This window comes from Eleutherodactylus coqui, chromosome 4 (genome assembly GCF_035609145.1).
Source record: "Eleutherodactylus coqui strain aEleCoq1 chromosome 4, aEleCoq1.hap1, whole genome shotgun sequence".
NCBI classification, from domain to species: Eukaryota; Metazoa; Chordata; class Amphibia; order Anura; family Eleutherodactylidae; genus Eleutherodactylus; species Eleutherodactylus coqui.
Window position 1 is genome coordinate 7,948,851 of NC_089840.1, and position 24,969 is coordinate 7,973,819.

General features: G+C 48.5%; 2 protein-coding genes across 2 annotated transcripts in view; one reads left to right on the forward strand and one right to left on the reverse strand.

Moving 5' to 3' along the window:
* The window catches only part of LOC136625026 (trifunctional purine biosynthetic protein adenosine-3-like), a 41,773-nt gene extending 31,815 nt beyond the window's left edge, over positions 1-9,958 (reverse strand). The window contains exons 1-4 of the mRNA XM_066598945.1: positions 9,814-9,958; positions 7,472-7,567; positions 6,398-6,572; positions 3,139-3,250 (exon numbers count right to left, since the gene is read on the reverse strand). Coding sequence (XP_066455042.1) covers positions 3,139-3,250; positions 6,398-6,572; positions 7,472-7,567; positions 9,814-9,958 — 528 coding nt within the window. The remainder of the gene's footprint in view (positions 1-3,138; positions 3,251-6,397; positions 6,573-7,471; positions 7,568-9,813) is intronic.
* Positions 1-24,707, forward strand: part of DNAJC28 (DnaJ heat shock protein family (Hsp40) member C28) — a 43,008-nt gene extending 18,301 nt beyond the window's left edge. Inside the window, exons 2-4 of the mRNA XM_066599031.1 lie at positions 18,632-18,813; positions 19,760-19,939; positions 22,275-24,707. Of these exons, the coding sequence (XP_066455128.1) occupies positions 22,287-23,444 (1,158 nt within the window). The 5' untranslated portion in view covers positions 18,632-18,813; positions 19,760-19,939; positions 22,275-22,286 and the 3' untranslated portion in view covers positions 23,445-24,707. The remainder of the gene's footprint in view (positions 1-18,631; positions 18,814-19,759; positions 19,940-22,274) is intronic.
* The last annotated feature ends 262 nt before the right edge of the window (positions 24,708-24,969 follow it).

Here is a 24,969-nt window from a genome sequence, read left to right on the forward strand (position 1 = left end):
GGCCACTTGACGCCTCTACGACGCAGAGAAGAGATGTCACCCCGTTACCAGAGGGGGCGCATTATTGGGATGTGAGAAGCTGGATGGTCGTTTCGATGAACTGTCCCCCACCGGCCGTTCTGACCAGACTGTTAGTGGGTGTTCGGACCAATGGATGGGGGAACACAAGGTGACCGGGCTCAGGGTGCCCCTACAGACCACCAGTAGAGAGGAGCGTCTGACCAGACTGTTAGGGATTTTAGGGACCAGTGGATGTATGAGGGCACACAAGGTGACCGGGCTTAGGACCCCCCGACAGACCACCAGTAGAGAGGAGTGTCTGACCAGATTGTTAGGGGGTGTTAGGACCAGTGGATGGGAGCACACAAGGTGACCGGGCTCAGGACCCCCCATACAGTCCACTAGTAGAGAGGACTGTCTGACCAGACTGTTAGGGGTTGTTGGGACCAGTGGATGAGGGCACACAAGGTGATCGGGCTCAGGATGCCCCCTACAGACCACCAGTAGAGAGGAGCATCTGACCAGATTGTTAGGGGGTGTTAGGACCAGTGGATGGGAGCACACAAGGTGACCGGGCTCAGGCCCCCCCCCCCATACAGTCCACTAGTAGAGAGGAGTGTCTGACCAGATTGTTAGGGGGTGTTAGGACCAGTGAATGGTGGCACACAAGGTGACCGGGCTCAGGACCCCCCATACACTCCACTAGTAGAGAGGACTGTCTGACCAGACTGTTAGGGGTTGTTGAGACCAGTGGATGTATGAGGGCACACAAGGTGACCAGGCTGAGGACCCCCCAACAGACCACAAGTAGAGAGGAGCATCTGACCAGACTTTTAGGGGGTGTTGGGACCAGTGGATGTATGAGGGCACACAAGGTGACTGGGCTCAGGACGCCCCCTACAGACCTCAAGTACAGAGGAGCTTCTGATTGTCTGAGGATCGGTTACAGCAAATGTGAAGCAATATATAGCAGGATACCATACAGAACCTGTATACCTCCGTGCCCACCCCTATCACATATTGCATCCAAGCTAGAGGCGGCACAACAGGGTACTCGAGCCTCCGTGTCTATCCATATCACATCTTGAATCCAAGCTTGAACGGATTAAGATTGGTCAGTCTACAAATTCTATTCCTTTCAGTAGAGAAATGCTGCCAAAGTGCAACACAAAAACCTCTAGCAGTACCACCACACTGTCACCATCCTATACTACCATGTGAACCAAGAGTACAAAGTACTGAAAAGTCACAGAACAACCAACAATCTAATAACTCTCAGTTGAGGTCTTCTCTGACCGTAGTCATTCGTTATCACCGTCTTTCCCATTTGGCCCAGATGGGAATGAAGACGTCTTCCAGCTCTAATTGTCCCATGTATAGTTTGCATAGATGTCTCTGGCTCTTCACTTTTACAGATAGCCTTGAACTGTTGTCATGAGAGCTGTAAGGCCTTCCAGAGCGCCAGACAACTGCCTCAATACGCCTCCTCTTTATCCTTCTCTTCTTTTTCTCTTTTTCCGAAGCAGTGTTGTGTCTCCTTAAGGAGAGCACCCAAAAGGTGTGTGGAGAAACCTAGGGGGTGAGTGGACCAGGGAATGGTATAGTCTCTCCCCAAGGAGAGCACCCAAAAGGGGTGTGGGCAGACCTAAAAGATGAGTAAGGTGTCTTATAAGGCCATGCTAGCTCCTCTGGGAAATTTATGTAACTAAAGGCCCATTTACACGGAGCACTGATCGCCCTAAAAAATAAAATAAAAAACTTGCTAAAAGGCGATCGTTTGAGTGATAATCGTTGCATCTAAATGTACGGGCATCGTGCACTGCTGGCTGATTGGTAAATTCAGTCCAACCTAAAAATCGTCATTCAGCCTTATCAGCAGTTCTCCACGGGGAGTGCTGATAGAATTGTTTCCCGCTGGAGAACAAAGGATCTGAGCACAAATAAGAGCCCTCCGGCTATTAACTGCTTTCAGCGAAGGCTTCATTTGCACATTTAATTGCTATTAAGTAGCTGAGTAGCTCCTTAATAGTTTATGCAAAATGATCGCTCAAAGCTGTCACTCAAACTGTCGTTTGAGCGATCATCGCTCCGTGTAAATGGGCCTTCAAGATGGAAAAATACCTCTACAGCATTCCTTCAAATCCGAGTGACTTTATAACAAGTCTTATCAATGATTGGGAATAGGAAATCAAGCCAGAAAGCCATGCACAGACAGACGGGTATTTTTCCAGAACAGAAGACCAATCCACACACCTTGCAATCACATATATGTATACATATATCACGATCACGTGACAAACAACAAGATACATTTTACAGACACTTCACATACCAGACAGTTAACCCATTCAGAGCTGCAGTTATGCAATACACATCATACTCATGCAACATAAAATATGCTGACAACACATAGGCAGGAGACAAATGCCCTCATACATTATGGAGGGGCCCTGCTATTCCGGGCCACTACACTTGTTATAAAGTCACCTTGAAGGAATGCTGCTATCCAATAGATGGCGCTGTAGAGGTATTTTTCCATCTTTCTTATTTGCACCTCTTTTTCTCTTCTTCTCTCCTCTCTTTCTTCTTTTCCCTCTATCTTTCTCTACTCTATCGCTCTCTTTTTCTTTTCTATCTTTCGCTTTCTTTCTCCTTTTCTTTCACTTCTCTCACTTTCTTTCTTCTTTCTTCTCACTCTCTTCACGTTTCTCTCTCTCTCTTTTCCCCCTTTCTCTCTTTCCTTCTCTTTCTCTCTCCTACAACAGACTGGTGACTGGTGGGCAATGGGCGGCTGTTGAGAGGAGAGTGTAGGCTCCATTTTTAGACTCTTTAGGCCAATGTAGACCTTCTTGTCCGGTCAGCTTTGCCTTCTCCTGGACCAGCCCTCCGGCCTAAAGTGCTAACATAACACCACGGATGAGGTATTAATGGCAAATCCAACCAATACGTCATTAATGTGTCAAGCAGGAAAACCCTTTTAATAGGGGACCCTGGAGAGCTGAATCCGGGGGCGACTCTTCTACATTCTCTCCATACATCAGCCATTCTAGGGGCCGTTCGGCGGTCCCCCACCAGTTCTCACATCTTGGGCACAATGACAAGTCCCCATTCACAGACAATCACACCGTTGCGTCTTACTTGTGTCAGCTGCTGCACGGCTCTACACGCTTCATCTTTATCCTTGGCGATGTAGAAGCCTCTTCCGGAGGAGGACGTCATCGCCTTCACCACAAGAGCGGGAAAGTCTGCGCTGTAAGAATATGACGGGAGCTTCAGAAAACAGCCCAGACCTGCTGAAGGACATCATTCCTCATATTTTTAAGATCCCCGATTCCTGTCAGTGAATGACAACATTCTTTAGGGCTCTTGCACACTTGCGTTTTTCTTGCAAATTTTTTTTGCACACGATATCGCAGTCCTGTTAACACTCGTGTGGAAAAAACGTGCAAGAAAAACGCAAGTGTGTAAGAGCCCTAAGATTTAGGCCCAAGACTGTACAGATAACAAACGTCTTACAGCTCAGTGTTTTCTACTTTCTATCCAGTGCCGGCAAGTTTGCTACAATGTTTCAGTGCAGGTAAGTTGTATTCACCTGGCATCAAACCTGTTTAAGGCTGCTTTCACACATGAACGTGGCAAAGCACCTCAATTTCAAACGCGGCGCTTTGCCACGATTTTACTTTTGCCTTTGGCCGCAGTGTGTTTTAGCGCACTGCTTCATTGTGATGGGTGATGAAGTGCGCAAAATGAACAAATATAGAGCAGACAGCGCTGGAAAACTGCGGCGCTGGAAAATCGGCGCCCAATGCTGCGATCAAACGCATGTCTGCGAGGCCCCATTGATTTTAATGGGAGCGTTATACCGCGATTAATGCGACATCTAAACGCCGCGTTAATCGCAGTAAAAAGCGCCTGTGTGAGAGAGGCCTAACTGACTGAGGATTCTCTACACTGGATACTACTGTGACAAACTCTCAGTTGTGAGAGGTATCAGGTCTTTACGGTCAGGTTGGCCCACCAAAGTATCAGACGATCCTCCAGTAGACCCCGATGCGGACCCCATAACAGGCCCCAAAAGTTTAGCAGAAAACAAAACAATTTGGAGCATATTTTGGAGGCAATCACTTGTCACTTCTTCTAATTAATTTAAAAGGGTTTTCCAGTTGTAAACTATTGATGGTCTATTCTCAAGATTGGTCATCCATAGTTCTCTGGGCTGGTGCTCTCGTGAACTGAGCTGATATGAGTAGGAAGCAGACACCTCTGTTTCCACTGCAGTGGCCTGGCTTGGTATTGCAGGCCAAGTTGCCATTAAAATTAATTGGATCATGGTCTGCAGAAATTGATATAGTGCCAAAAACACTGGTCTGGCAAACATCTCCTTGTTAAATACCTTGAATGGTATTTAACAAAGAGAAATGCAAAGTCCTACATCTGGGCAAGAAAAATGAAAGAAGCACATACAGAATGGGAGGAATTGGTCTAAGCAGCAACACATGAGAAAAAGACTTGGGTATACTAATAGATCACAGACTGAACATGAGTCAACAATGTGATGCAGCAGCCAAAAAGGCAAACACAATTCTGGGATGTATTAAGAGAAGCTTAGAGTCTAGATCACGTGAGGTCATTATCCCTCTCTACTCTTCCTTAGGCCGCCTGCAGACGGGTGGAAATTCCGCGGCAGGATTTCCCGCGGAATTTCCGCCCCTGGAAGCTGTCATAGGATTGCATTAACAAACGCAATCCTATGCAGACGGCCGCGGCAAACAAATCGCGACATGCTCGAGCCCCGCACAGAAACGTCACTCACCGGCCGCCTCCGCTCTGTGCATGCGCCGGCTGCCCGCCAGCCGGCACATGAAAGAGCCGGGGCCGCGGGAGCAGGTGAGTGTCACGCTGCTCTCTGCAGACGCTCGGGTCGGGTCCGGCTGCGAGAATTCTCGCAGCCGGATGCGACCTGGCCGTCTGCAGGCGGCCTAAGTCAGACCTCATCTGGAATACTGTGTCCAGTTCTTGGCCACTTTAAAAAAGACATAGACAAACTGGAGCAAGTTCAGAGAAGAGTAACCAAGATGGTGAGCGGTCTGCAAATTATGTCCTATAAGGAACGGTTAAAGGATCTGGGAAGGTTTAGCTTGCAGATGAGAAGGCTACAAATATCTGAAGGGCTGTCACAGTGCAGAGGGATCAGCCCTATTCTCATCTGCACAAGGAAAGACTAAAAGCGACGGGATAAAACTGAAAGGGAGGAGACACAGATTAGATATTAGACAGTGAGGGGGATCAATGAGTGGAACAGGTCACCACGGGAGGTGGGGAGTTCTCCTTCAATAGAAGTCTTCAAAGGCCGGACAGACATCTGTCTGGGATGATTTAGTGAATCCTGCACTGAGCAGGGGGTTGGACCCGATGATACCATTCAATGGATTGCTGGAGCTCATGTGCAGCAGACCCTTTGCAATCTACTTGTGATGACCTATCATGAGAATAGATCATTGGTAGTTTACAACTGGACAATCCCTTTAAATTAAAGGGGTTTTCTGAGACTAATATATTGATAACCTTTCCTCAGGATAGGTACTGAATAATTGATCGGTGGGAGTCCCCCGCTCATGATCCTTGCCGATCTACTGATTAAAGAGGTTACAGCATACGGGGCGGCACCGCAGCCTCTTCTCAGGCCTGTGACATCACATTCAAACATAATGGTAAAGCAGCACAATGGAATCCATACTCTTCAAGAAGTTTTCATATTGAAAGCTTCAGGCTTTATTAACTCTAATACACAGACGACGTTTCTACCAGGTTTCCTTGGTCTTTATCAAGCTTATACAGAACATACAAATACACAGCATGTATAACAACAACTCTCCTCAGGCCTGTGACATCACATTCATCAGTCTCAGGGCCTAAGAGCAGCTCACTTCTATGCAAGTCAATGGGATTGAGCTGCTATAATTGGCAGCACCGATATATAATGTACGGCGCTGTGCCTGGCATGCAGTGAAGTGGCAGTGGGGCTCACCGGAGCATCATAGCCCTCTTCAGGCAGCTGATTGGTGGGTGTTCTGAATGGCAGACCTCCACTGATCTGATATTGATGACCAACTTTGAGGATGGGTCAATAACCTCTTAGTTTTGGAAAACCCTTTAAAAATGATATCTACTCTTTAGCCCTAAACTAGACCATTGCAGACGATTTCATCTTTCAACCAGAGTTTTAGGCCACTGTTTGCCTTAATTCATTTTCAGCAGGTTGAAGGGCCCTTTCCTACCTTTGCTATGGGGCCCCATGAATTCTAGTTATGCCTCTGATGGTCAATTTTTCATGATTGAAACAAATGGAAAAATATTGCAACTCCCATCTAACAGCAGCCAGGGGGCGTTGTCTTACTAGGTGATGAAGCTGCAGGCTTGGTGAGGGTTGGTGAACGATTTCCATCGTGCGGTCGGGATGTCGAGCTTCTGCATGAAATCTTTGGCAATTTTCTTGTTCTCTTGAAGTTGAGCGGCCTTCATGGTGGGACCAAAACATCTTACCCCAGACCGGGTCAGATCATCAATCAGTCCTGAAGACAGAAACAAAGCCTGTGAAAGTCTGTTATTAATGATAGGGTTGGGTTGGCCTAGAGAAGAACCATAGAAAAAGTCTCCATCCATGAGTCTGACACCTTCAAAATGAATCTCCATCTTTTAACACAATTCATAGCTCTAACATTCTGTGCTTAGTCATTTTGGAGTATATCTTCAAAGTGCCCTGAGCTTCCTTCTGACACAGAGCTCCAATCCCCAGTGTGGTCAAGGAATTAAGTGCTAAAATTCTGGCTACTGAAAGTCTTCAGCAGGGGGAGCCCAGAAGCTTACAGTAGACAGATCTATTATTGAGTTTAATGTATAATCAGTATGCAGGAAGCTCCTGAGCTCCCCCTGGTGGTGACTGCAGCATGTACTGTATATTCCATGTAGTTGTTACCAGACATTTTTAGCTGCTTGCTTTTCCAGCACATTCGCACTTTTTTTTACAAACTCTACACAAATGTATCAACCACAGTACCCCAAACAACAATAAAGCCCCCTTAGTGCCCCAAACAGTCATAGTACCCTCTTTTGTGCATTACAAATTAACAGTGCCCTCCCATCAGTAATAGTGCCCCTTTGTGTCCCCACATAGCAATAGTGCATCTTTTCTGCTGCCACTATTAGTACCCTCTTTGTGCCCTCAAAGTGTCCCATATGGTAATAGTTCCCCCACTTTATGCCCCCACAAGTAACAGTGCCCATTTTGTGCCACGCACATAGTAATAGTGCCTCCTTTCTGCTTCACACATAGTAATAGTGTCCCAATTAAGCCTGATGAAGGGTCTATAGAAGGGTCCGAAAGCTGACAATAACAACATGTATTTTTGGTAGCCATTAAAAGATATCATATCTACAAGAGAACAATCATACCTGAAATAGTAATACGTACCGGCGGTGAGAAGAGACAACGTGCTGATGATGACCAGGCTGATGTTGTGGTCCTTACAGAACTGCTTTAGGATTGCCGGGTTACTGGTTATCACCGCTGGGAGATATAAGACAGAAGACATCAAAATAGTCGCAGCCAACAACATCCGGAGGGACTTCTCACTGTTGGGTGATCCGTCAATGAAAAGAAGCTCTGCATGTCAGACACAATTTACCAACTAGTCCCTCGCTTAACTCCTAAAAAAGTAAAGATAAAGCAAACAAAAACTTCCAGCGTGTTTCTGAATACATTCTAGCCAATACTGATATATCACATACCCCCCCCCCATTGGAAAAACCTGAGCTGAATTCAATATGGTGCATTTCAAAATGGCCACCAAAAACGGGCGGTCAGGGAGGCTCTAGTACCCTGTTGTACTGCCTCTAGCTTGGATATAAGATGTGATATGGGTGGACATGGAGGCTCTAGTACCCTGTTGTACCGCCTCTAGCTTGGATACAAGATGTGATACAGGGGGCATGGAGGCTCTAGTACCCTGTTGTGCCACCTCTAGCTTGGATACAAGATGTGATACTGACAGGCATGGAGGCTCTAGTACCCTGTTGTACTGCCTCTAGCTTGGATATAAGATATGATACAGGTGGGCATGGAGGCTCTAGTACACTGTTGTACCACCTCTAGCTTGGATACAAGATGTGATACGGATGGGCATGGAGGCTCTAGTACCCTGTTGTACTGCCTCTAGCTTGGATATAAGATATGATACAGGTGGGCATGGAGGCTCTAGTACACTGTTGTACCACCACTAGCTTGGATGCAAGATGTGAAAAACAGAAAATTAACCAGCGCTCCGGTGCTTTGGAAAATGGCAGATGATGCAAGGTAGTGCAAACGAGGTGTATATGATGTGGATGTTTACTTACTTCGCAGGGGTGCTAGTGGTTAAGCACCCCTGAATCCAAGGTAGCAGGCAGAATTCAGAAGGTATATATAGTAATTCCTTTTTATTGCAATAAAAAGGAATTACTATATATACCTTCTGAATTCTAGAAATTTACGTATAATCTCTGTATTTTTTGACAACCACGTCTTATCCATTTCTTGGAGCGCTATCCATCTTTATCTTCTTTTTGGATGCAAGATGTGATACAGGCAGGCATGGAGACTCTAGTATCTTGTTGGGCTGCCTCTCGCTCGCATACAAGATGTAATATGGGCGGGCATGGAGGCTCTAGTACCCTGTTGTACCACCCCCCTCTGGATGTAAGATGTGATACAGGAGGGCATGGAGGCTCTAGTACCCTGTTGTACCACCTCTAGCCCAGATGCAAGATGTGATACAGGCAGGCATGGAGGCTCTAGTACCCCGTTGTACAGCCTCTAGCTTGGATACAAGATGTGATACGGGTGGGCATGGATGCTCTAGTACCCTGTTGGGCCGCCTCTATCTTGGAAACAAGATGTGATACGGGCAGGCATGGAGACTCTGGTATCTTGTTGGGTTGCCTCTTGCTTGGATACAAGATGTAATATGGGTGGCATGGAGGCTCTAGTATCCTGTTGTACCGCCTCTAGCTTGGATACCAGATGTGATACAGGCAGGCATGGAGGCTCTAGTACCCTGTTATACCGCCTCTAGCTTGGATACAAAATGTAATACGGGCAGGCATGGAGGCTCTAGTGCCCTGTTGTACCGCCTCTAGCTTGGATACAAAATGTAATACGGGCAGGCATGGAGGCTCTAGTACCCTGTTGTGCCACCTCTAGCTTGGATACAAGATGTGATACGGGCGGGCATGGAGGCTCTAGTACCCTGTTGTACTGCCTCTAGCTTGGATACAAGATGTGATACGGGCGGGCATGGAGGCTCTAGTACCCTGTTGTACTGCCTCTAGCTTGGATACAAGATGTGATACGGGCGGGCATGGAGGCTCTAGTACCCTGTTGTACCGCCTCTAGCTTGGATACAAGATGTAATACGGGCAGGCATGGACGCTCTAGTACCCTGTTGTACCGCCTCTAGCTTGGATACAAGATGTGATACGGGCGGGCATGGAGGCTCTAGTACCCTGTTGTACTGCCTCTAGCTTGGATACAAGATGTAATACGGGCAGGCATGGATGCTCTAGTACCCTGCTGGGCTGCCTCTAGCTCAGATACAAGATGTAATACGGGCGGGCATGGAGGCTCTAGTACCCTGTTGTACTGCCTCTAGCTTGGATACAAGATGTAATACGGGCAGGCATGGATGCTCTAGTACCCTGCTGGGCTGCCTCTAGCTCAGATACAAGATGTGATTTGAGCCGTTCAGGTCTGTAGAAAGCTAAATGCCGTGCACTCACCTGATTTACAAATCTTCCCGCTGTCGGGCATTCCTTCAGTCCCCGATGCAAATAGAACCTGCTTTACGTGAGCGGATTGAGCCACGGCCCGGCACAGACTTTCCTCGGTCTCTCCATTGCCGATTATCAGTACTCTGTCCGTCATATCTCGATGAGGGAAGCGAGTTGTATGATAAGAGTTGGTACCTGCGCCATAGATTGAGATCAGGTTGGATAGGCTGGAGATGGGTACAGCGGGCATCATATGCTTAGTGAATACATAATGACATGGTAATGATGACACATTCCTTGTAGCAGGGGGCTCTTGTGGTTTCCGTCAGGCTGGTATATGTTGGTGCCCCTTTACATTGGCTGCACTACTTCATATGGAGGCACTGATGCCCATACGGTAGTGTTCATAAGGACATCCACCCAACATATTCCTCCCGCCGTGCCCGCCACTGAAGTCCATGCAGTTCCCGCGGTACCTGATGCTAAAGGCCGTGTGGTTCCCGGGGTGCCCGACGCTGAAGTCCATGTGCCAGATGAAAATCTGTCTGTTTTGTCAGAATCCAGTGCGCTCTCTTATACAAGACTATGTAAGAAAGCGCATACGGGAGTCTGGAAACAGACGGGCCCCTTTAAGGAGTAGTTACATTTAGGGCTCATTCACACGGGTGGATGCATTCTCACAGACCAAAACTCTGCGTATTCGCTTTTTTTGTTTTGCACACGAAATTTACAGCGTTTTCCATATGTGCAAAAAGAAAATGCAAGAAAGTCCCAGAGATCCTCCCGCCGCCATGCGTACGTATGCAGTGAATACGCATGTATCGTATATATTCACTGCACATTTATGTGTTCCCATTAACTTTAATGGGCAATTTATTTTGGTAATACGGATCAAAATAAGACGGGCTGCGATTTTTTACGCGCGTGTAATTCGGAGCACAAACACGCCGTGTGAACGAGCCCTTGTAAACGGCCATTTAAAGTCAACCACAGTGCTGATGTGGCCCTCGGTGACAGTGAGTGGGACACCCCTGGTCTACAGCTGGTACCAGGCAGTGTGCAGGCGTTTGTATATGGCACTTTGGGGGCAAGCCTGTCCTCTTGGAGGAATCCGAAGCAGGTGCTCAGGGGTTGTTTGTAGGTGTCGAGGGGGAAAATGCAGCGAGATTCAGGATACGATGCAGCAGATGGAGTAACCAAAGTCTACCATATTTATTTGAAGAACACGAAAGTAAAAGTGAACAACGAATGATGAAGAAGAGGCGAAGGAACTTTCCCATCAATTCACAATATCGCTAACACTCTACTATTATTAATATGGTCCCATAGAAATACACACAATGTCCGCTTTATTTTCGGCCTGCCCGATATACGAACCGCCGTTTCACTTTCCTCTTTGCAAAAATCTCTCAGTCCATGAATAGGGAGTTCAGGAAATGAAAATGTATTAACAGCCCGGTTTCCACAGTGTGGCCCCTGCAGCAGGTTTGCTGGCTAACTGTTTTTATAGGTGTGCACAGCTAGCGTCCCTTATGAGGCCAGTCTTACTTACGCTTTGTTGCAGCTTGTACCGACTCAGGCGCTCCTGCAGCATTGTCTAGGGTCAGAGTGCTACTCTCCACTCTTTTCTCTGGCTCTTTGTTGGTGTTGATCGGTCCTCTATCTGTCCAGGGCTATTAAAGGGTCACTCCAGCAAAAACACATTTTCCCATCTGTGCCTGCCTCACCTGATTTACTTTCAGTTTCACATCTATCCTATGATGCATCAGCGCAGCATTAGCTAGAGGCTGTACCATTTCCGCCTGCTGGGGGACAGTTTAATTATTATTACCTTCTGTATTCACCTAAATAAGCTACAGCCCATAAGCATACAGTCAGGAGGATGAGCTGTGATCTCCTCTGTTATACCTGTGAGATCATCATCAGTGAGGGTGACAGGAGGGTCTGTGTCCCCCTGGAGGCAATTTCTGTGGCGGATCCATGTATTAGCATCATACAGACTAAGAAGAAACTGAATCCATAACCCCAAGTAGATCTGAGCGGTCAGAACAGAGATGACATGACCATCTGAGGAGGAAGAGGAGGCCGGGAGTGTCAGATGGAGAGGAACAACTAACCAAGATAAGATAGCACCAGCCGACCTATATACACTGGGTATATGGCTACATAATAGATGTATACAAAAAAATCACCTGCCGCCCTTCAGCTCGTTACGCAGCAGCCTCTTTCTATATCGGGGCTTCAACCAATCAGTTAGTTCCCTGCGAGCATGCTCAGTTCCATAGCTACAAACGTTGAAGTAATTTTGGTGCACGTGGCGATTTTGGTGCAATCTTTGGTGCATTTCTCCAGTTTATCTCCAACATCATCTCCTTGGGGCCAGTGCCTCACATAGTGACGTGTGTGTTGCCAGACAAGGGGTACAATGTGAGGCCATAAAAGGCGGGTATGTATGCCAAGGAGCTGCGCCAAAGATAACCATACAGCAAACTCTACAGAGGTCATATCTGGACAAAGCCTTTGTGTGGGCCAAATGGGCAATCAGAGGGAACAACTACCCATCGCCGGGTGCCCCACGTATACTGAGATCCTAATGGCACCCTGGAACAAGAAGTTAAGAGCAGCGCCCCTAGTGGCCGGCTAATTACTCCTAGTTTTGGACTCTTGTATCTAGGTCATTATAATTCTGCAGATTTGTACACATGGTTCCGGTCCTCATAAGTCATGCAGCTGCAGGACGGACATAATGTGATTCCTCCTCTGACCTTTATGATGACACATTTGCCCTTTCTGCTCCTTCCCAATTTTCTCAAATGTCCATTCAGCCGGAATCACATTAGATAAATGTGTTCATACTTTGTCAACGAGCATCACGTGGGGAGAATTTCTACAATAAAAGAAATCAAGTCCTCTTAAAGGGGCTGTCCAGTTGTATTAATCCTCAGTATAGGTCATCAATAGTAGATCATCGGGGGTCCGCCACACGGGATACCAGCAGACCCTCTGTTTCTGAGCTGGTGGTGAACTGATTTTTGCTGGAAGCAGACAGCTCCATTCTCCCTGCAGTGGCCAGGCTTGATATTGCAGCAAAGTTCCCAGTCACTTGTAATGCCAAGCCTAGCCACTGCAGTGGGAACGGAGCTGTCTGCGTCCTGCTGAGGCAGCTCAGTGCAGGAGTGCATGGGCTCAGAGAACAGTGATGTACCATGGCTGACCTAGAATTGGTGACCTATCCTGAGGGTAGGATATCAATATTTTCCAACTGGAAAACCCCTTTTAGTTGCTAAGAGTTCTAGTTGGATGTTTTGTGGTATCAGATTTTGGGAACGTTCCATCACTAGGTTGGGGAATTGGCCCAAGAGTTGTAAATGGGGAAACACTAGACCCCCCTGTCATGGATGGCAGCATAATACAGAATAAGTGCGCTTACACGCTCGAGTGAAGCTGCCCTAAGGGACCCTGCAGACGACCGGGGGCGTATTTCTGCTGTGAAGGGAGTGCCGTCATATGCTGCTGCACACGTAGCTGTAATTTCTGCACCAGGCCGTTTGTATCGGCGCGGGTGTGTTTTGAACAGCAGCCTAATTAGTCCCCGGTGTTATCGATTAATACCATGAAATTGTGCGGTTCATTGCATGATTTACTGCAGACAGGGGGCGCACTTGTGCTCCCCCACAGGCTCCTATGGTGCCTTGGGTGCTTAAATGTGCACAAAAATACATGTCCTGTATATTTCACGAGTTTGCAGGAGCCCTAAATGTCTCTTTCTGCACCGCCTCCGGGCCACAGGAGTTATACACAGTTGTTAGACTCCCATAGACTTTCATGAGACATTTTGGTACGTGGGGCGAAACCAAAATAGGATTTTTTATTATTCTTATGAGTGTAAGAAACGCACGTGTGAAGACCGCAATGTAACTGAATGCGTCCGGCGCCGTCTATGTGCAGTCAGGGAAACATAAGGGACAGAAAAGACTCGCAGGCTGCCTTTACACGGGCGTCAGATTTTGAACGGGGTGATACACATGAGCGATCGTTTTCCACATGGCACTGTGATGTGATGCGGGAAACATGCTGTGGCATAGGCGGGGGGTTCACATGGTGGGGAGCACAATATGGAGGCGGGGTTCACATCGTGGGGAGCACCATATGGGGGCGGGGTTCATATGGTGGGGAGCACCATATGGAGGCGGGGTTCACATGGTGGGGAGCACAATATGGAGGCGGGGTTCACATCGTGGGGAGCACCATATGGGGGCGGGGTTCATATGGTGGGGAGCACCATATGGAGGCGGGGTTCACATGGTGGGGAGCACCATATGGAGGTGGGGTTCACATGGTGGGGAGCACCATATGGAGGTGGGGTTCACATGGTGGGGAGCACCATATGGGGGCGGGGTTCATATGGTGGGGAGCACCATATGGGGGCGGGGTTCACATAGTTGGGAGCACCATATGGGGGCGGGGTTCATATGGTGGGGAGCGCCACATGGGGGCGGGGTTCACATGGTGGGGAGCGCCACACGGGGGCAGGGTTCACGGCCCCGTATCGTGCTCGCCCGTGAGCAGTTAGCCTTTGGGTGCGTTCACACATAGCAGATTTTGGCACGGATCCGTAACACATTTCTCACCGTAGGGCTTATTCACACGAACACATGCAAAATTTGTGCACGCAGCACAAATTGCATCGTCTGTGGGGGAGGCATAATACATCGTCTGTGGGGGGGCCCAGGCTTTTGATCCCCTTAATCCGCCACGGGATTTGTCTGCAACTTGCTGTTGCGCCACAATTTTAATTTTAGAGCTGCAATTGTTTTCAATGGGACTTTAAAAGACGTTTAATGGCACTCATTTGCGCCCCGCTAACGCGGCCGCGAGGACCGCAATTTCACAGAGGCAACGCGATGCAATTTAGAATCAAAAATGCTTCACATCGCCGTGAAAAGTGCACGTTGGCGAGCGCGATATTGGGCCGAGAGACCCATGTGAATGAGCCCTAATAAGGGCTCATGCCCACGACTGTGATGGACCTCGAAAGTGGAATATCTCAGCGGAGTCCGCCATGGCGCCCCCCAAACCCCCCATACTTACTGCTCTGGATCCACTGTACGCTTCCCGCATGGAGGGCTGGCGCATGCGCAGTACAACACATGACGCACCGGCAGTGCCAGATGACACGGCCGGCGGGGCCGCATATTGACTACAATGGGAGCCGGCCCTGCGTATTCCCGCGGCTAATAGGACATGCCGCGTTTTCCTTCATGCTGCGGAATTCCGTGGAATTCTGCAGCGTGAACATTGAGCTATTAGCTTCTAGTATCGATAGAACCTAACATCTCCGGGGTAATGCTGCGGATTTCTGCCATGTAAAACGCAACAGAAATCCGGCCATGAGCGTTAGCCCTAAAGGAGATGATAAGCCAGTGATGCGTTACCCTGTAACGCACCCGCTAGCACACTTGTCCCCATGCACGGTGCCTACTAGACATGGCAGCGCCAGGCACTAGCAGAAGCATGCGGGTGACTTCAGGGTTGCTGGACATAGAAGGGACGCGGCTACTTACAGTCAGATGCGGCTCGTCTCCCTCCTCTGACGGCGGCTCCCTCGCTGGACTCCTCTACACGTCTGGGTTACACGGAGTGACTTCAGCACCAATCAGCCGGACGCACAGATTATTAATCACCAGCGGCCGAGCCATCTAATCAGTGAGAGCAGATACTGGAATATAATATGTTATTCACCGCCCTACCAGTCACACAGAACATCCCGACCCTCAGAGCAGGCGCTTCACTGGCAACCTTTATAATCAGACTTAGGGGTCCTCACTGTAAACAACCTCCACTTATTAGAAGGGTCTCATGACAATAAACTGATCACAAAGTGTCTCTGCGGAGAAGCCCAACAACCAGCTGTAATCCAAGGGGGATCCTGGCAGTAAGTGTTCATTGTCCCTACAGCGCCCCCAGAGGGGAGATGAAGTAATACACAGCGCCCATTCATAGCAGGGATCTGTACGTGTAATGCAGGACAGCGCTGGAACGGGGCGCCCCATGAGTATCGGACACGGCTCCACGTGTTTATGAAGCTCAGACATGATGACAGGTTCCCTTTAAGGCTCCTGCAATCTAGCAGACTCAGGTCGGGTTCTGGTCGGTTGGAGACGCTAATACCTTCTATGATTGGCACTTTCAGCTTCCTGCACTGTTTTTGCGGCACGAGTTGTATTTTACAATGATGTCATGTAATGTATAAAGGACTGAAAAACGTAAAAAAAAAATTCTAAGTTGTGTGAAATGGGAAAAAACAGCAATTCCGCCATCTTTGTGAGGGGGTCTTATGTGAGCAATGTGCAGAGAACAGAGCCCAGCGAGGTCTACGGGTTTGTTCTCAAGAAAGTTTTGCAAAAGTATTTAGTTTGTGCGCAAAAAATAAGTCCTGCCTTACTTTCCTGTGTATTTGCGCACCAAGAGCCCCTTAGACGTCTGTGCGAGGGGCACAAAGACGCACTCAATGTGCGCGCAAATGCGCAATACGCTGCCCAATCCCTCAAGAAAGAGAACACATCTGGCCGTTGACTCCTGATGCTAGCTCTGGCGCCGGACATAGAAAAGGCTTCGCCATACGTGGGACTACCTCTTCACAGTCCTTGACAAGATGGGGATTCATGGATCTTACATGCTAGCTCTTAGATCGCTGTACTCTAGCCCCTCGGCGAGCCTGAAACTCCCCTGTTCAAAACGCACCCGATTGCTATACAGAGAGGAACCACACAGGGCGCCCTCTCTCCCCGGCTCTACTTGCTTTGGCAATGGAACTCCTTGCACATATGATAAGAGAGAACCCCGATGTAGCAGGGATCACGCGATGGGAGGAGTATAGGACCAACCTATTTGTGGATGATACCCTCCTGACCCTGCTTAGGACGCTGACATCTCTTCCGAATGGCCATCCTGGGCGGGTCGCAGTGATATCATAAAATGGAAGCTCTGTATATCACTATCGCCCCGAGCATGCAGAAACTGATTGAGATTAGCTTTGTGTTCAGCCCTGCAGAACTATCTCACATACCTGGGTATTAGGATCACTTCACCTGTGGGCGCTCTTTATAAATGGAATCCCCCCCACGCTCTCCTGCACAGGGCGCATACATTCCATTAAAATGAGCACGCTGCCACGTTTGCTCTATCTGGTGCGTTGTCTCCCTACGGTCTTTCCAGCGCACAAAGATATGCAAAAAGCAATTCTCCGAGTTATATGGAACAATAAAGACCCCATATAGAACAGAAGATCGTGTATTATCATAGGAGGGAGGGGGGCTGTCGGTATTATTATGCTGCGGCACAACTATCACAGATACCCCCTGTTTGCGGGCCCTGGAGCCCCCGCTGGGTAGACTTAGAGGACTCATTGGTCTTCCTTGCAGGACTTGAGGTCATGTTCTGGAATAAAGATGAAAAGACAGGAGAAATGCAAACAAGTCCCCCCTAATTTATAATCTCTAAGGGTTTATTCCGACAGACGTATATCGGCCATGTTTTCACTCCCGGCCGATATATGCTGTCCCTCTCTGTAAGGGGAGAGGCGGGCCAGGCCAGGAGCTACCATAGTGCACTGAGCTCCCGCCCCCTCTCCACTGTTTGCAATGGGAGAGGGCGGGACGAGCAGAACTTAGCTCCGCCCAGTCACATAGCTCCCATAGCAAGCAGTGGTGAGAGGGCGGGAGCTCAGTGCACTAGCTCCCAGCCAGGCCCGCCTCTTCCTTTGCAGAAAGTACTGGACCATGAACCAACCCTCACATGAGGACAAGTTCCCCTTCATGAAGCGTTGGGAAACTTATCGCTATCACTTGCAAGGTGGCGTCGCTGCTGCACCTTTATTTCTAAGGGAGGTCGCCGAGTGACTTTAACGGAATCCTCATATAAGATACTTCACAGGGCGCATTATGTTCCCACGACCATTAACAACTTCCTCCCCCTATTGTTTCATGGGGTATCCCATATATGGTGGACGTATCCACCGGCGAGATCCCTGTGGGGTCAAGTAACCAACTTAATAACTAGAGTCTTGGGTAGGCCATACCCACTTCTCCCATTGGCTTACCTCCTGGCGGACAAACCTGGGGGATTTAACAACCAACAACACGAGCTTTCCCAATACATTTGCATGGCGGCTAGAATCTATATCGCCTCTCAGTGGCGCTCGCCTGTTTTGCACCTGGGACCAATTTTAACGAGAATATCTAGAATGATGCTGTATGAGAAGTCGTCCGCCATGAGGGAAGATGGCATGGAAGGCTTCCTCAAGACCTGGCAGCCATGGTCTGAATGCCTTAACATCGCCGGTCTGCCCCGGTTGCTAGCAATATGAGAGGATGACTTGGCACCTTGAAATGGGGAAGAGGGGAGGGAACTGCAGGACACCATAAAACGGGTAGAGGAGGTCGGGAAGCGGAACACGTCACTACAGGGCCAATCCTCAAATGTATACCAGAACACTGATCTAAGCAGGTCACTAAGGTGATTGTTTTGTTACAATGATTATGCTATTGAGTGCGGCCTCCTGCAGACGGCCGGGCCGGATCCTGGTGTGACAATTCTACGGCGGGATGCGAGCCGTGCCGCTGCAGTGACCCGGCGCCCACCTCCTCCCGGCATCTCGCTCTGCGTCGGCCGTTCACTGCACAAATATGTGGCGCTGGTCTGAAGCTGCCCTAAGGCTGGTGTCACATGGGCGAAGGCACATTTACATGCGTATTGGCGCAATGAGCATTGTGTATTTCCGCGTATGTGCATATTTTGCTGTACTTTTCACACGCTCCTGTCTTAGGCCGCCAGACCTCCTTACATTCGTTACCTGCTGCCGCTGCCACTAAGTGGCATCCTGACTTCCTGGGGAAAGCGGCCCGCAGGAACACTGGGGCTCTTAGCATCCTGACGCCGCCGGCTCGGTGGGATGATGTCATTACGCTGCTGGTTCCGGACCAGAAGAAGGCTGCGCTTGTCACGGAGGTATAGCTTGAATTCTTCTCTATCGTAGATGTAATTCTTTTGGGGAACAATTAGTATTAACGAGGCACTATTATTACTAAGGCTGCCTCTCCACGGGCGATGCGAAATCCAGCGGCGAATCTCTGCCGCGGGAGCCGCTGACCAGGAGCAGAAGCCAGTAGACGGATCTCCGTGGTGAGCCTATCTGAGAGATAGGCTCACCGCGGAGAATCACCGCAATTCGCAGCATGCCGAATTGCCGTCCGCGAGCGGAGAATCACACTTAATCTCCGCTTGTGGACAGCAACGCTATGGAAAGTGTTCACTGTGTTCCCTGCGGGCGGATTATCGGCGCGAGGAACGCAGTGAAAAGTCGCCTGTGGACAGGAGCTCTAAGGGGGGGTCTTTGGGGTATTATTACTCGTAAGGGGGCACTTGAGATCATGATTAGGTGGGCACTGTTACTTTGTAAGAGCTGTCTGGGGTCTGTGCTGAGGATGGGGCGATTCTGCTGCCAAACCAAGAAAATCTAAACCAAATGGTTATTTTTGTGGGTCTTCCACCTCTCCACCCCCCAGATATGTGTGAAGAGACCCAAGTCGTGTGAAGATCCCTGGGTCGGAGGTCCCCTTAATCCTCCACAGGTTGGGGTTCTAAGACCCATCCACGTGTCGTGGAAACATCTGCGAGGAATTGAGAGAGTGATGTCGGTATCTGATCTGTAGCGCGCCAATTCTGTCTTGGATTGTAACTGCAGATTCCTCTTTGCAACATACAGTGTGAAATCCACAACCAAATCTGCGTCTAATTCCGTGTTCTGCGGCGTGCCGACCGAGACTGTAACTTGGGATTGGTGCAGAATGATAATGGGCTGTCCTAATACAATGTCTTATGTAGTTCTTCCACATCTTATCTCCATCGCTGACTTTGAACATCTTCAGAATCTTCTTCAATTCTTTCTTTTCAGAGAGCAAAAAAAGCAAAAAGTCTCAACTAAAACGCAATCAAATAAAGACGATGTATAAAATGACCAGCAGATGGCGCTACGGTGGAACCATACAGAACTACATTTCCCAGAAGTCAGTGCTGCACAACGAAGATGTCTGCGTCCTGGAAGGAGAAGAGTGCACAGCTGATCTGCTGACAGGTAAGTACCCGCCGGGTGCACATACAGCTGCCATATTAGCGTGGCCCCGGGTATTCAGGGACAACTCTCCAGTCTCTGGCATTTGCACACAATCCTCCGGTTATCAAATCTCACTTCGCCTCCGTGTTTCGCATTTGTAAGACTTTTTGAGTTTTGCATTTTTTGTCCACTTCTCTCCCTGGAGATAAATGGCGCTAAGTGCATCTTCTCACAAGTGGAAGAGACGTATAAAGTAACCGATGAGCCGCCATCTTCCCGTCTCTCTCCTCTGCTGTAAGGTATCTTTACACGATCAGAGAGTCGTCCGGAAAGTCGCTGAAGTGTAGGAATGACGGAGATGACAGCTCATTAGCTGTTTGTGGAGACATCGTTAGTGCGGCGTGAAGGAAAGCCAATTGTATCCATGTTGTGTTTTACAGTGTCGCTTCAATGTTTCCTCAGCAGAAGAGTTCAGATAAGACGTGTGGCTCTCATCGAGAAGCCCTCAAGCCACATCCTATAATTCATACTGTATTGTTAGAGCTTTTACAGGTGTAACGATGGAGGATTGGGGGGGGGGGGGGGGTTGTGGGTGGAAGTAGTAAAACTAGCTAAAACTTTTGCTTGAACTTTTATTTCGTTATATAGTAACAAGAGCTCTTTGATTCCTGTCTGGCGAGGTGGGAATCAATGTGAACAGGAATGTCATCCCCCCACCACACCCTGTTGTCAGCTCTACACCTGGTGACATTCCCCACTAGACCCCGTTGTCAGCTCTACACCTGGTGACATTCCCCACTAGACCCCGTTGTCAGCTCTACACCTGGTGACATCCCCCCATCAGACCCCGTTGTCAGCTCTACACCTGGTGACATTCCCCACTAGACCCCGTTGTCAGCTCTACACCTGGTGACATCCCCCCACCAGACTCCGTTGTCAGCTCTACACCTGGTGACATCCCCCACCAGATCCCGTTGTCAGCTCTACACCTGGTGACATCCCACCATCAGACCCCATTGTCAGCTCTACACCTGGTGATATCCCCCCACCAGACCCCGTTGTCATCTCTATACCTAGTGACATTCCCCACTAGACCCCGTTGTCAGCTCTACCCCTGGTGACTTCCCCCACCAGACCCCTTTGTCAGCTTCACACCTAGTGACATCCCCCACCAGACCCTGTTGTCAGCTTTACACCTGGTGACATCCCTCCCCCCACCAGACCCCATTGTCAGCTCTACACCTGGTGACATCCCCCACCAGACCCCGTTGTCAGCTCTACACCTGGTGACATCCCTCCCCCCACCAGACCCCGTTGTCAGCTCTACACCTGGTGACATCCCACCATCAGACCCCATTGTCAGCTCTACACCTGGTGACATCCCCCTCCAGACCACGTTGTCAGCTCTACACCTGGTGACATCCCCCCACCAGACCCCGTTGTCAGCTCTACACCTGGTGACATCCCTCCCCCCACCAGACCCCGTTGTCAGCTCTACACCTGGTGACATCCCACCATCAGACCCCATTGTCAGCTCTACACCTGGTGACATCCCCCTCCAGACCACGTTGTCAGCTCTACACCTGGTGACATCCCCCCACCAGACCCCGTTGTCAGCTCTACATCTGGTGCCATTCCACCACTAGACCCCGTTGTCATCTCTATACCTAGTGACATCCCTCAACAGACCCCGTTGTCACCTCTACACCTGGTGACATCCCGCCACCAGACCCCTTTGTCAGCTTCACACCTAGTGACATCCCCCACCAGACCCTGTTGTCAGCTCTACACCTTGTGACATCCCCCACCAGACCCTGTTGTCAGCTCTACACCTGGTGACATCCCCCCCACCAGACCTCGTTGTCAGCTCTACACCTGGTGACATCCCCCACCAGACCCCGTTGTCAGCTCTACACCTGGTGACATTCCCCACCAGACCCCGTTGCTGGCTCTACACCTGATGGCATCTGATGGTTCCTGTACTGGGGTCTCCTGTGTGATCCTCTCTTTTATAGCTAATGCTCACACATCACCAGACCGCGCAGGATTGGTGGGGAGGGGCAATAATTTTGTCAACATATGGGCAATATGTGGCACTATTTTGTATGCGTAGGAACATTTTAGAAGGCACTATATGTATGGCCCTATTCATTTTGAAGGCATTATATGTATGGCACTAATATCTAGGTCGTCACTCTCTATTTGTTGAGGTCACCTCAACTTGATGTGGCTGTGATAGGGAGTCAAATGGCATCCGGTTCCCTAAGATGGCATAAATTTATGCTACCATAGGCCTCCATCAACCATATTCAGCCCTGTTGAGCACATTATACTTATTAGTTTTCTCTTCTTTTAGGTTCGCTATACCATGACCACCATGAAACTTGTCAGCGTACTTCTAACTCACAATACAAGAAATCTCCTCAATTTTTTGGTGACTTTAAGCAATTCTCCCAGTTACAAACTCTGTAACGTCTGTTGCTATTCAACCTATAAGCATAAAAGAAACATCAAGGAATGTTACCAGATCCTTGATGTCCCTGAAGGATGTTCTGCCGACGAAGTGAGAGATTCCTATAGAACCTTGGCAAAGAAATACCATCCAGATAGCGGCACAACCACCGCAAGTGCCACCATGTTCATGCAGATAGATGAAGCCTATAGGGACTTGTTGACGCACTTAGCCAAAGAATCTAAAAACGCCCAGAGCATGGAAGACGATGAGGAAAAGACGTCAGAACGTAAGGTACCGCAGCACAGACAGTACCTGAGTTATGAAGGTGTTGGTTTTGGTACGCCAAGTCAAAGACAGAGGCAGTATATGCAGTTTCGCGTTGATCGGGCTACCGATCAGGTTCTAGATTTTCGGAAGCAGAAGCTAGAACGACAGTATGCTGAAAACTCAATGATAGCCAAAGATGTCAAACACAGCAAAAAGATAAAAATAACTCAAGCCATCGAGCGTTTAGTAGAAGACCTCATCCAGGAGTCCATGGCAAAGGGGGATTTTGATAACCTCAGCGGAAAAGGAAAGCCCCTGGAGAAGTTCTCCTCGTGCCCACATATTGACCCCATGACCCATAATCTTAACAGGATATTGATAGATAATGGTTATCAACCTGAGTGGATCGTGTTGCAAAAAGAGATCCGAGAAACTATTGATAAACTAAGACAAGATCTGGTGGCTTCTCGTAAAAAACTAGGAGCACCCATGGCCTACAGGCAGGAGAAGCAATGGACGGAGATTTGTGAGATGTTTCGGGAAGACGTGACCCAACTGAACAAGAGAATAAATGACTTTAACCTGGTTGTCCCACTACTGAGCAGACAGATGGTGCACTTCAATGTGGACAAGGAGGTCTACAGAGCGGAGCAGGCCTTCCTGGCCCTCGAAGAGAGAATGAAGACGGCGAATAACACGGAAGGCGGTGAAAAGGTGGACAATCATCAAGGCAAGACAACGGAGGTCTTCTTAAAGTGGATAAAACAGCTGAAAAACATCATAAACGTGAATAAAGAAAAATAAAGAGTAGCGGAAATGTGATATTACTGTGATATCATTGTGACATATAGATCTGTTGATTTAGTTGAGGGATGACGTAAGGTTATTGGGCTTAAATGGTGTCTTCACTTCTTTTGCCCCTATCATAATAAAAAAACAATATATATTGCACTGATAGACAGTCTGCCTGTACTCATCTAGTACAGAAAGCAGTAAGATAGCAGCATACCGACACCAGAATGGCTCAGGGAATAGATACAGCACCAGAACCAAGCTCACGACATAAACACAGCAAAAACTAGCTTATAACATAAATACAGCCCCAGAACTAAGCTTGTAACTTAAATACAGAACCAGAACCAAACTCAGGTCGATAATACCACCCCAAAAACAAGCCCATAAGATAAAAACAGCACCAGAACCAAATTCAATACTTAAATACCACTCAAGAATGAACCTAATTTCCCCTAATCTTTGGAAGATATATTTTGGCACAGAGTGGAATATAAAAAAGCAATCCTGAATCCGACCCGGTCTTCTTCCTTGGCACTTTGGGATATATTATCCGAAAGATATGGCCCGATATCTAAATATCTCCCCACGTCCAGCATATTTGGTAATCCGGCCTTCCTCCCTCGTATGAATAAAACCGACTTTGGGTGTTGGATAGCCGGAGATCTTACCAGAATGACTGGTTTTGTGGATAGAGTAGGCTTCAGACAATTTGAGTTCTTTCGAGCTGATCACTCCATTCCAACTGAGGAGATTTTTAGTCTACAGCAAATGAAGCATTATGTATTGACTCGTACCGAAAATAGACGAGATCTGGCTGAATTATCTATCTTTGAAAGCCTCTGTAACACACATGCCACGGGCCCTGGAATAATTGCCAAATTATACTTCAACTTTATAACGCCCAAGGACAAACTCCTCTACATGAGGAGATGGGAAGAGGAACGAGGTGAGGAACAGCCAACATCAACCACAAACTCTCTATTAACCCATCAATAACAGAAGCGGGTTATAAGCTTCTCACGCGTTGGTATCTTGTTTCCAGGGGCGTCAGGCCTATGTTTTAGGGGATGCGGAGGGGAGGGATCCTTCCTACATATCTGGTGGACCTGCCCCCGGCTCCGCAGGTTCTGCATTCAGGTATACACCCTTATATATTCCATTACAATATTTCATCACACAAATCGTCCTGGGAAGCTTTACTGGGCAAACGTATCCCTAACATCCCCAAACGTATCCCCTACATCCCCAAACGTATCCCTAACATCCCCAAACGTACGGCAATCGCTGCTCCTGGAGGAAAACACCGGTTAGTGTTGATTGAGTTAAAATAAAACTGTCATGGATTACGGTTAATGAGAAGCTGGCGGCTCTTCTTGCAGAGCGTGAAGCGGTATATGAAAGAATCTGGGCACCTTGGTACCAATACTCGCTCACTATGCGTCTATGGAACCCAACAGCTAGACCTATGACCCTCCCAGGGGTCTCTAGCTCACCTTCAAGTATATCCTCTACTCCCCCGAAAAATATATTTGGT